General features: G+C 29.4%; 1 protein-coding gene across 1 annotated transcript; it reads left to right on the forward strand.

Annotated features, from left to right (window-relative positions):
- The first annotated feature begins 3,345 nt into the window (after positions 1–3,345).
- LOC135130896 (sterol O-acyltransferase 1-like) lies at positions 3,346–10,624 on the forward strand. The gene is made up of 4 exons (XM_064058346.1): positions 3,346–3,583; positions 3,630–3,772; positions 9,489–9,625; positions 9,673–10,624. The coding sequence occupies exons 1-4, from the start codon at positions 3,438–3,440 to the stop codon at positions 10,504–10,506; spliced, it is 1,260 nt and encodes a 419-aa protein (XP_063914416.1). The 5' UTR covers positions 3,346–3,437; the 3' UTR covers positions 10,507–10,624.
- Positions 10,625–11,866: the final 1,242 nt, after the last annotated feature.

The following is an 11,866-nucleotide window of genomic DNA, read 5'->3' on the forward strand; positions in this document are numbered from 1 at the left end:
CGCTATTTCAACTTTGGGATTTTTCAATTTGTCGATTCTTCAATTTTTCGATTTTTCGATCTCTCGATTTTTTCCTTTTCCAAGATTTATTGATGTTTCTAATTCTCAATTTTTCGCATTTTTAAATTTTAGATTTTTCAGTATGTTGATGTTTCAATTCAACGATCTTTCAATTTTTCGACTTTTCGGTTTTAGATTTTTCGACTTAGATTTCTGGAATTTTCAATTTTTAAATTTCTCAATTTTTCCATGTTTCGGTTTTGGCTTTTTTAAATTTTTCCATTCACCACTTTTTTTCTCCATTTTTCAATTATTTATTATTTCAATTTTGGGATTTTGCAAAATTTAGATTTTTGGATTTCTCGATATTTTAGTTTTTCAGTTTTAGGATTTTTTGATGTTCCGATTTCTTGACATCTCGATTTTTCGATTTATAATATTCTTCGACTTTTCAATTTTTAAATTTCTCAATTGCTCGATTCTTCAAATTCTGGACTTTTCAATTTTTCAGCATTTTAATTTTTCGGTCTTTTACTGTTTCAATAGCTTGATCTTTCACTTTTCGAATTTCTAGATTTACATTTTCCGATTTTTAAAATTTTTGATTTTTCGATTTTCAATTTTTTAAATTTCTCGATTTCTCAGTTTCTCGATATTCCAATTTTTCAGTTGTTCGATTTCTCAATATATATTTCGATTTTTCAGTTTCTCGATTCTTCAATTTTCCGAATTTTTAAATTTGGGTGTTTCGATTTCTCAATTTTTTACTTTTTCGATTTATTGATTTTTATTTCCCAATTTTTCAAAATTTTTAAATTTGAAATTTTTCCATGTTTCAGTTTTAGCTTTTTTAAATTTTTCCATTCACCAATTTTTTTTCCCATTTTTCAATTTTTTATTATCTCAGTTTTGGGATTTTGCAATATTTAGATTTTTGGATCTCTCGATATTTTAGTTTTTCAGTTTTAAGATTTTTTGATGTTTCGATTTCTTGACATCTCGATTTTTCAATTTATAATATTCTTCGACTTTTCAATTTTTAAATTTCTCAATTGCTCGATTCTTCAAATTCTGGACTTTTCAATTTTTCAGCATTTTAATTTTTCGGTCTTTTACTGTTTCAATAGCTTGATCTTTCAATTTTCGAATTTCTAGATTTACATTTTCCGATTTTTAAAATTTTTGATTTTTCGATTTTCAATTTTTTAAATTTCTCGATTTCTCAGTTTCTCAATATTCCAATTTTTCAGTTGTTCGATTTCTCAATATATATTTCGATTTTTCAGTTTCTCGATTCTTCAATTTTCCGAATTTTTAAACTTGGGAGTTTCGATTTCTCAATTTTTTACTTTTTCGATTTATTGATTTCTATTTCCCAATTTTTCAAAATTTTTAAATTTGAAATTTTTCATTATGTTGATGTTTCAATTCAACGATCTTTCAATTCTTCTACTTTTAGATTTCTCGATTTTTCAATTTTTTCGATGTTTCAATTTATCTTCCGTTTTTCAATTTTTCGCTATTTCAACTTTGGGATTTTTCAATTTGTCGATTCTTCAATTTTTCGATTTTTCGATCTCTCGATTTTTTCCGTTTCCAAGATTTATTGATGTTTCTAATTCTCAATTTTTCGCATTTTTTAAATTTTAGATTTTTCAGTATGTTGATGTTTCAACTCAACGATCTTTCAATTTTTCGACTTTTCGGTTTTAGATTTTTCGACTTGGATTTCTGGAATTTTCAATTTTTAAATTTCTCAATTTTTCCATGTTTCGGTTTTGGCTTTTTTGAATTTTTCCATTCACCAATTTTTTTCCCCATTTTTCAATTTTTATTATTTCAGTTTTGGGATTTTGCAATATTTAGATTTTTGGATTTCTCGATATTTTAGTTTTTCAGTTTTAGGATTTTTTGATGTTTCGATTTCTTGACATCTCGATTTTTCGATTTATAATATTCTTCGACTTTTCAATTTTTAAATTTCTCAATTGCTCGATTCTTCAAATTATGGACTTTTTCAATTTTTCAGCATTTTAATTTTCCGGTCTTTTACTGTTTCAATAGCTTGATCTTTCAATTTTCGAATTTCTAGATTTATATTTTCCGATTTTTAAAATTTTTGATTTTGCGATTTTCAATTTTTTAAATTTCTCGATTTCTCAGTTTCTCGATATTTCAATTTTTCAGTTGTTCGATTGCTCAATATACATATATTTCGATTTTTCAGTTTTTCTATTCTTCAAGTTTCCGACTTTTTAAAATTTGGAGTTTCGATTTCTCAATTTTTTACCTTTTCGATTTATTGATTTCTATTTCTCAATTTTTCAAAATTTTTAAATTTTAAATTTTTCAGTATGTTGATGTTTCAATTCAACCATCTTTCAATTCTACTTTTAGTTTTCTCGAATGCTCAAATTTTCGATTTCTCAATCTTTCCACGTTTCAATTTTGGCTTTTTCTAATTTTTCCGTTCTTCAACATTTTTCCTATTTTTTCAATATTTAGATTCTTCAATTTTCGATGTTCTAATTTTTAATTAAAAAAAGGCAAAATATAAATAAATTCCAGTCCTTTGGCTCTTGACAATTTAAAAAAAATCATCACAATTGAGATAGGGTGGGTGGGCGGGGCTTAAATTTTGCCTTTTTTTCTTAATGTACGCAGTATTTTGTGTACGTAAAATTATGTATCGGGCGTCATTCACATCTTCCTCATTCAGTAGCGGCAAAATTCAGTAAAATATACCAAAAACGAAATTACCAAATTTGGAGTTTTTTCATAAAATGGAGAAGAAATTGATTATTTGAAATCTTTATAATTTGTACGAAATCGTTTTCATGTGTTTGGTCATCCACGCAGTAGGAAAAAAGTAATGTGTAACTATATTCACTTTTACCAAGACTTTTCTTAAAACAAACGTTTTTTTTACGAAAAAACAAAGAACTATTTGAAATGCAATATACTTTTCACAAACGCACGGAACAAATAGTTTTGAATGACACGTCAGTTAGACGACAGGTCCGTCAGGAACGCCAACTATTCAAATTAATTCGAAGTGGCGATTCCCATACAAAATTTTTAAATTTTTTTTATTTTTTAGCTGTCTTATTTTTTATAAATTTCCTTATATACAAACCTTGTCCTGACAATAAGGAACACACAAAAAAAGAATCATCCAATTTGGTGCAGTCGTTCTGAAGTTATGCGCGTATATTTATATAGGTAGATAAAGTTGTTTTTGTTTGTAATGTAATAAAAGAGTTATTTAAATATGTAGAATTATGTATCTAGTATGCAGTCACCTTCATTTTAATAAATTTAATTTTTTAAATCAATGTCACCTACTTGTTTATAATCGTTGCAAGCCAGTAATAATCCTCCTACATACCAAGAACGAACAACGTGCATTTTAAATAAATCGCAAAATTTTCACTAAAATGGAAAAGAAATTTGTAATTCGAAATTCCCTTGCGACCGATGCATTCCAACATCCTCAAACGAGAAATATTTACAACATGTGCGCCATCGTCTTCGTGGGTCTTTCTTTCTACACATTAGGAAGAGAATACTTGACAACTGGAAGGTAAGAACTTAAACAAAAACGACGTTGAAACAACAACTGCTTTTAGAGTAACTTTTGGCTTTGAAGTAATAAAAGCAAGCTTCGTCCACCTGGATAAAGCCATCTTCGTTTGGTTGTGTTGCTTTGCGTCAGCTTGTGCACTGTTCTTCATTTTTAAAGTGTGGTTGAGTCTTAGAGCGTGTACAGGAGGTAAGTTAAGCTGTGGTTTTGAAAGCGAACGTTCCGTTGAAGCTTTGATTTTTTTCGAAAAATAAAAATGTTCGTAGTTCAAAATACAGACTAAGTAATGTTGTTAGGTGTACAATCGCAATGTTTTGAACCTATGGGCGGATCATTTTTGCCGGTCGTCACCGAAGGAGGCGGTCCAAATCGTCCAAGGGCAGAATTTGTAGGTAAGCTCAAACTACAACGAAATTTACGTGTTGACCATATTCTTACCCTGAATTAGTTTTAATTTTATAAATACCCTATCTAAAATGTTTAGAATATGATGAGTCTATACTTGTGATTTACCATTCCATTAATATTTTTTGGATTTGTTTATACATACAGGGTGACTCAAAAAAATAATGACTGAGTCAATTTATTTTATTGAAGAAATCAAGAATTGCAAAACTGAATACTTTGAAATCTTGTCAATTAGTTAGAAAAAAAAAACCTGTCCTGCTCTAATAACATCGAGAATATGCTCAAAATCACACTAATATCAGGTCTAATAGTGTCGACCATAGTTAAAATTCACATTAAAGTAAGTCAGGGACATTTTTTGAAGTGTACTACATTTCAAAAAGCAAAAAAAATGTTCAGTTTATAAACTTCACAATTTTGGTTTAAAGTTTATCAATCATATTTGACGCTTTATTTTATCCGTTCCATTTGTTATCCTTTACTGCGGTCTCTCTTGGGTCGAGGTGTAACACCGGACCGAACGTTCTTCAACCGATAGGATAATTTATCACTTCCGACATCTTTTCGGTGACAAATTTAATCTTCGCATATTTCAGCGTAGTTAGTGAACTCGTTGTGACCACTGAAATATACAAAGAGTAAATTTTGAAATGGAACGAAAGTCGAAGAATACTTTCAAAGCCACGATCAAAATGTATTTGCTTATCTTCGCCAAAAAATGCATGACGTCATCGTAAAATTTTATATGATGAGTCTATACCTGTGATTTATCATTGCAGTAATATTTTTTAGATTTAATTATACAGCCTGTCTCAAAAAAAGGTCACTTCGATTTTCGATTTTTCGTTTTTTCGATCAACAGTTTCATCGAATTAGATTTTTCAGTTTCCATTTTTCTATCAACTTTTCGATTTTATTACTTTCTAATTTTTTGATTTTTCAAATTTGCGGTATTTTGATTTTTCGAGTTTTCAGTTTTTTCGTTTTTCGATTTTTTGGTTTTTGGATGTTTCGATTTTTTAAGTTGCCATTCTTTCAATTTTCGATTTTTCGTCTTTCCATTTTTAGATTTTTTGATTTTTCTGTTCGTCAGTTTTTAGACTTTGCAATTTTTTTGCATTTGTCGATTATATTTTACTTTCCGATTTTTTTGATTTTTGAATTCTCGATTTTACGTTTTTAATTCTTCGATTTCCGATTTTTCAATTTTCCGGTTTTTTAATTCTTCTATTCTCGATTTTTCGATTTTCCATTAATCATAAAATTTTTCGATTTTTCGGTTGTTTTATTTTTCGACCTTCGATTTTTCAACTTTCGATTATTCGATTTTCCATTTTCTGATTTTATTGGTTTTTCCGCTTTTGTGGTTTTTCGATTTTTCTGTTTGTTTCAGTTTTTATGGTTCTGCAATTTGCAGCTTTTAAATTTCAATTTTGTTACTTTCCGATTTTCCACTTTTCGATTTTCATTTTTTCGATTTTTTGATTTTTCAATTTTTAGGCCTTGCAATTTTTTTACTTTTCGCTTTTTCGAGTATTTGTTTCATCGAATTTTCGATTTTCAATTTTTCGGTTTTTCCATTTCCCGATTTTCGATTTTTCGACTTTCCATGTTTAGATATTTTTCGATTTTTTTTTATTTATCAATTGTTCTGTTCGTCAGTTTTGAGACTGCAATTTTTACTTTTCCACTTTTCTATTATTTTAGTTTCGGATTATTCGATTTTTGAATTTACGTTTTTTTTTCATTTTTCGATTTCCGATTTCCGATTTTTTAATTTTTCGATTTTTCGGTTTTTTAATTTGTCGATTATCGATATTCCGATTTTCGATTTTTCGATTTTCCAATCTTCGATTTTTCAAATTCCAGTTTTCGATTTTCCACCTTTTGATTTTACGATTTTTCGATATTTCTGTTCGTCAGTTTTTAGGCTTTGCAATTTGTTTACTTTTCGATTTTTCGATTATTTTACTTTCCAGTTTTTTGATTTTTGAATTGCCGACTTTTAGAGTTTTCAATATTATGAATTTTCCGAATTTTCGGTTTTCCTATTTTTCGATTTTTGATTTTTCCATTTTTCGGTTTTCTGATTTTTCAATTCTCGGTTTTTCAATCTTGCAAATTTTCCATTTTTCAGATTTGTGAATTTCCAGTTTTTCGATCGACCTACGTATTAGATTCATTGAATTTTCGATTTTCAGTTTTTCCATTTTTAGATTTTTGATTTTCCAGTTTTGTATTTTCAGATTTTCTGTTTTTCGCATATCTGATTTATCAAATTTTCGGTTTTTCGGCTTTTCGATTTTTCGATATTTCATTTTCGAATTTTCTTTTTAAATCTTTTCGAATTTTTGATTTTTAATTTTTCCATTCTTCGGTTTTTAGACTTCAATTTTCTTTCTTTTAAATTTTTCGATATTATATTTTCCGCTTTTCAGAATTTTCGATTTTCAGTTTTCAGACTTTCAATGATTAGAATTTTGGATTTTTCAGTTTTATGATTTTTCGATTTTTAGAAAATTTGAGTAGTCGAATTTTCGATTTTTCGATTCATCGATTTTTCTATGTTCAATTTTTCAATTTAAATTTTGCGATTTTCAATTTGTCCATTGTCGATTTTTAGAATTTTCGGTTTTTCAATTTTTTCATTCTCAACTGTTAGATTTCAATTTTGTTACTTTTCGATTCTTTGGTTTTCGATTTTCCAATTTTCAGAATTTCCAAGTTTCTTTATTCAGATTTTCGATTTTCCACTTTTTCGATTTTAGATTTTTCGAATTTTTGTTTTTCCAATTTTTTGCTTTTTCGATTTTTCTGTTCGTTTCAGTTTTTAGGCTTTGCAATTTTTTTTTACTTTATATATTTTGATTATTTTAATTTCCGATTTTTTTTATTTTTGATTTTGATTTTTTAAATTTTCAATATTACAAATTTTTGACTTTTCGATTTTTTGGTTTTCCCGTTTTTCAATTTTCGATTTTTCGATTTTTGAGGTTTGTGAATTTCCACTTTTCGATCGACCTAGGTATTTGATTCATTGATTTTCGATTTTCAGTTTTCAGACTTTCAATGATTAGAATTTTGGATTTTTCAGTTTTATGATTTTTCGATTTTTAGAAAATTTGAGTAGTCGAATTTTCGATTTTTCGATTCATCGATTTTTCTATGTTCAATTTTTCAATTTAAATTTTGCGATTTTCAATTTGTCCTTTGTCGATTTTTAGAATTTTCGGTTTTTCAATTTTTTCATTCTCAAGTGTTAGATTTCAAATTTGTTACTTTTCGATTTTTTGGTTTTCGATTTTCCAATTTTCAGAATTTCCAAGTTTCTTTATTCAGATTTTCGATTTTCCACTTTTTCGATTTTAGATTTTTCGAATTTTTGTTTTTCCAATTTTTTGCTTTTTCGATTTTTCTGTTCGTTTCAGTTTTTAGGCTTTGCAATTTTTTTTACTTTATATATTTTGATTATTTTAATTTCCGATTTTTTTAATTTTTGTTTTTGATTTTTTTAATTTTCAATATTACAAATTTTTGACTTTTCGATTTTTTGGTTTTCCCGTTTTTCAATTTTCGATTTTTCGATTTTTGAGGTTTGTGAATTTCCACTTTTCGATCGACCTAGGTATTTGATTCATTGATTTTCGATTTTCAGTTTTCAGACTTTCAATGATTAGAATTTTGGATTTTTCAGTTTTATGATTTTTCGATTTTTAGAAAATTTGAGTAGTCGAATTTTCGATTTTTCAATTCATCGATTTTTCTATGTTCAATTTTTCAATTTAAATTTTGCGATTTTCAATTTGTCCATTGTCGATTTTTAGAATTTTCGGTTTTTCAATTTTTTCATTCTCAACTGTTAGATTTCAATTTTGTTACTTTTCGATTCTTTGGTTTTCGATTTTCCAATTTTCAGAATTTCCAAGTTTCTTTATTCAGATTTTCGATTTTCCACTTTTTCGATTTTAGATTTTTCGAATTTTTGTTTTTCCAATTTTTTGCTTTTTCGATTTTTCTGTTCGTTTCAGTTTTTAGGCTTTGCAATTTTTTTTACTTTATATATTTTGATTATTTTAATTTCCGATTTTTTTAATTTTTGTTTTTGATTTTTTTAATTTTCAATATTACAAATTTTTGACTTTTCGATTTTTTGGTTTTCCCGTTTTTCAATTTTCGATTTTTCGATTTTTGAGGTTTGTGAATTTCCACTTTTCGATCGACCTAGGTATTTGATTCATTGAATTTTCGATTTTTTGATTAGCCATTTTTAGATTTTCGATTTTTACGATTTATATTTTTCGATTTTCTGTTTTTTGCATTAGTGAATTTCAGTTTTTCCGATTTTTGATTTTGCGCATATTTGATTAATCAAATTTTCGAAAAAGTTACCATGCTTACAAAAACTTCAAAACATCTACAATATTTCAAAGTATTCAGTTTTGCTATTCTTGATTTCTTCAATAAAATAAATTGACTCAGTCATTAACTTTTTTGAGACACCTGTATAACCAAAACTAAAAAATATTAATGCAGTGATAAATCACAAGTATAAAACTCATCATATTTTATACATTTAAGATAGGATTTATTCTGCAAAATTTTGAGGTGACGTCAAAAATTTTTTAGAGGGGATAAGCAAATATATTTTAATTAAAAATGTATCATGTTTATCATGATTTTAAAACATCTGCAAGATTTCAAAGTATTCGATTTTGCAAATTCAAAATTAAATTGCAAAATATTGTTTTATAATTTTGATTTTTAAGTGACGTCATCACATTATTGGTGGGGATGATTAGACAAATTTAATAATTTTGCGACATTTATGAAAAACATATCAGTTAACAGAAATGGCACGTTTTTATTATTATGCCAGTTACATGTCACTCAACGACAATATCGTTTTTTCTTAAGAGTATTTTATTTGAAAAAGTGATGAAATTTTTTATACGGAACAATTGGTCGAAAGAAGTTAGAAAGCAAAATAATTCATGTCCGGACCATCGTTACTCACGAACGAAAGTGACCATTATTTTATGGGAACAACCACCTGCTAAATCTTCTCCGACAAATTCCAGAGAACTGGTGTGAGCCATAAATATTTCTTACCAAATGTATGTATGTGAATTTCGTTGTGGTTTGAGCCTACCTACAAATTCTGCCCTTGAAGGATTTGGACCGCCTTCTTTGGTGAGGGCAGGCAAAAACGATCCGCCCATAGGCTCAAAACATTTGCGTGCCATTGTACATTGCGTCAATATATCGTCAACAATGCTGTCAATTATCTGTCAACCCGACTGCATTTAAGATAGTAATCAAGAAACCATCGGTGCTTTAAAGTATATTCGGTTGCATACTTACTCTCCAGGCTTACCCAAAAAATATTTCGTATGGTAGGTACATCCGTTATTCAGTCAAAAAGCGACCAACGGAACGTTGTTTGGAAACTACAATTCATATTTTTAACGACATTTCAAAACTGATAACTAACTTTCAGGTTTGGCCACAGTTTTCGATTGGTTCGGATTTCTCTGCTTAGCTTTGTACTATTTTTACAGCTTCAGATTAGTCACTGATGCAATACGCTACTTCAACTTCAATTTCTCTTGCATACTTATCATAAGTCTGGAACAGGTAAGTTAATCATCAAAAAAATCGCTTTAAAATAAATCAATTTTTAGCCTCGCTTGTTAATGAAAGTCCACGCTTTCGTGCGAACCAAAGCTTCAGAAGAACTTCCTCGTCTCTCTTTTCCTAACTACCTATATTTCCTTTTCGCTCCGACTCTCATCTACAGAGACGCGTACCCTAGAAATAAAACCATCAACTGGAAATTTGTCGCTCAGTGTCTCCTGGAATTCGTTACTGGTGTTTTCGCATTAACTTTCTGCGTCGAGAACTGTTTCCCACCTTCAGAAAGATGGGCACAAAAATTTACCGTAAACGAGGTGTTACTCGTGATTGTGGAGATAATAGGATATGCAGCGATATTGCTAGTGTGTCCATTCTTCATAGTGTTCCACTCGTTTCACAATTTCTTTGCCGAGATTCTTCAGTTTGGAGACCGTTTGTTCTATTTAGATTGGTGGAACGAACACACCGTTAACGGGTGGTTGGTGAAAAATGACAAGGTCGTGCAGGACTGGTTGTATTATTACGTTTACCGAGATTTCAGGAAACATATTTATGACAATGCTTTACTAGCAAAATTGACGGTGTTCTTGTTGTCTTTTGTTGTGCATGAATGGGTTGTATTTTGTTGCACTGGTGGACTTGTTCCTGTAATATTTTTTGTGTTTGTGGTTGTAGGAATTCCCCTGACATTCTTTGATATTCCTAAAAACATTCTCTCTGTAGTTGTTTTCTGGTGTTCACTTATTCTGTTTTCAGCAATCGGATTCGTATTTTATACCCTGGAATGGTACGCTCGTTGGAAAAACCCTCTGGAAGATCCAACGCTTTGGGAATCACTTGTTCCTAGATTTTTAACGTGTAACTGTGTATTAAAAATCTAGGTACTTGTTTGGGAATAGATGGAATTGTACTTCCGGTACTTCCATTGTATATGTTACGGGAAACTTTAATATTACAAGTACTTAACGGGGTTAAGTTTATAATAAAGGTGTTGAAGTGGTGGTTCTTTTATTGTTACCGAACATATCAGATTAAGGTTCGTCCTTTATTTGCTTATTTCTATCACCTATTATTGCAATTGAACACCAAATTGGCCAAAATTTACTGCAAATAATAAATTGAAGTTGACACATCAGCCATCCCAAAAACACATTTCACACTGGAAATAAAAATCAAAGGAAAAGAAATAGAAAAAGGAATATGGGATGAAGAGGGAATTCAAAGATACAGAAGTAGACTAGAAAAAATGAAATTCGAAGTAGAAGAAGAGATAGAAGCTATGACAGCAGAACTGATCAACTTAATCGTAGAAGCTACGGAAAAAAGAAAGATGGCAAGGGAGAAATAATAGATGGAACGGAAAATGTAGTGAGTTGAAGAGAAAAGCAAAAATTAAGAAAATGGAAGAAAAACAGGGGAAATAAAGAAGTGTACTTAAAAGCAAGAGAGAATTATAGGAGAAAAAAGAAAAACGAGAAGAAGAAGAGAAGACAATAAAATCCATGAAAACAGAAAAAGAAGTATGGAGATATATATATAAACAAGGAACGGAGAAGGAAGACTGAAGTCAGTAAAAAAATCAAAATATATGAATGGAAAACACACTTTATGGAATTATTGGAAGGTTGTGAGGAAAATTGCTGCAAAATAAGTAAAGGAATCACAACGACGGAAGAAATGTGGAGAGGTTCGGAAATGACAGAAGATTAAATAGGAAGACAGATTGAAAGACTGAAAAGAGGAAAGGCACCTGGAGGGGTTGGAATCCAGAACGAAACGTGATGGAGTTTGGAAGGGAAAAGGGTTTCCTCGGTAGTGGAGACAAGGTATAATAATCCCATTATTTAAAAAGGGACAAAAAAGTGATGTGCAGAACTACCGAAGGATCACACATTTTAATGCATTGTATTCTTAATTATTTATGCAGAATTATGTATCAGACTAATTTGTAGTGATAATGGGTTAAACACATTTTAAACATCGTTTAAAACAAGTGTAGTAGTAAAATAATAAATAGTTTTAGAGTAACTTTCGGATTTAAATTATCATGTGTTTTTTCTTCGTCTTCAAAATGTGATCAAGTCTTAGAACGCGTGCTAAAGGTGGTAAGATTCTGTAGCACAATTAAACAGGTCGAACGAATTAATGACAATGACGTTCGACTTTATTGTGCCAATCTTCTCATCCGAACACTCGGTTTCCAGTCTCCAAGCTAAACAAAGAGTGTTCAGATGATAAGAC

The sequence above is a fragment of the Zophobas morio genome, unplaced genomic scaffold (genome assembly GCF_036711695.1).
Source record: "Zophobas morio isolate AGI-343-1 ecotype UQ-CSIRO unplaced genomic scaffold, CSIRO_AGI_Zmor_V1 ptg000018l, whole genome shotgun sequence".
In the NCBI taxonomy this organism is placed as follows: Eukaryota; Metazoa; Arthropoda; class Insecta; order Coleoptera; family Tenebrionidae; genus Zophobas; species Zophobas morio.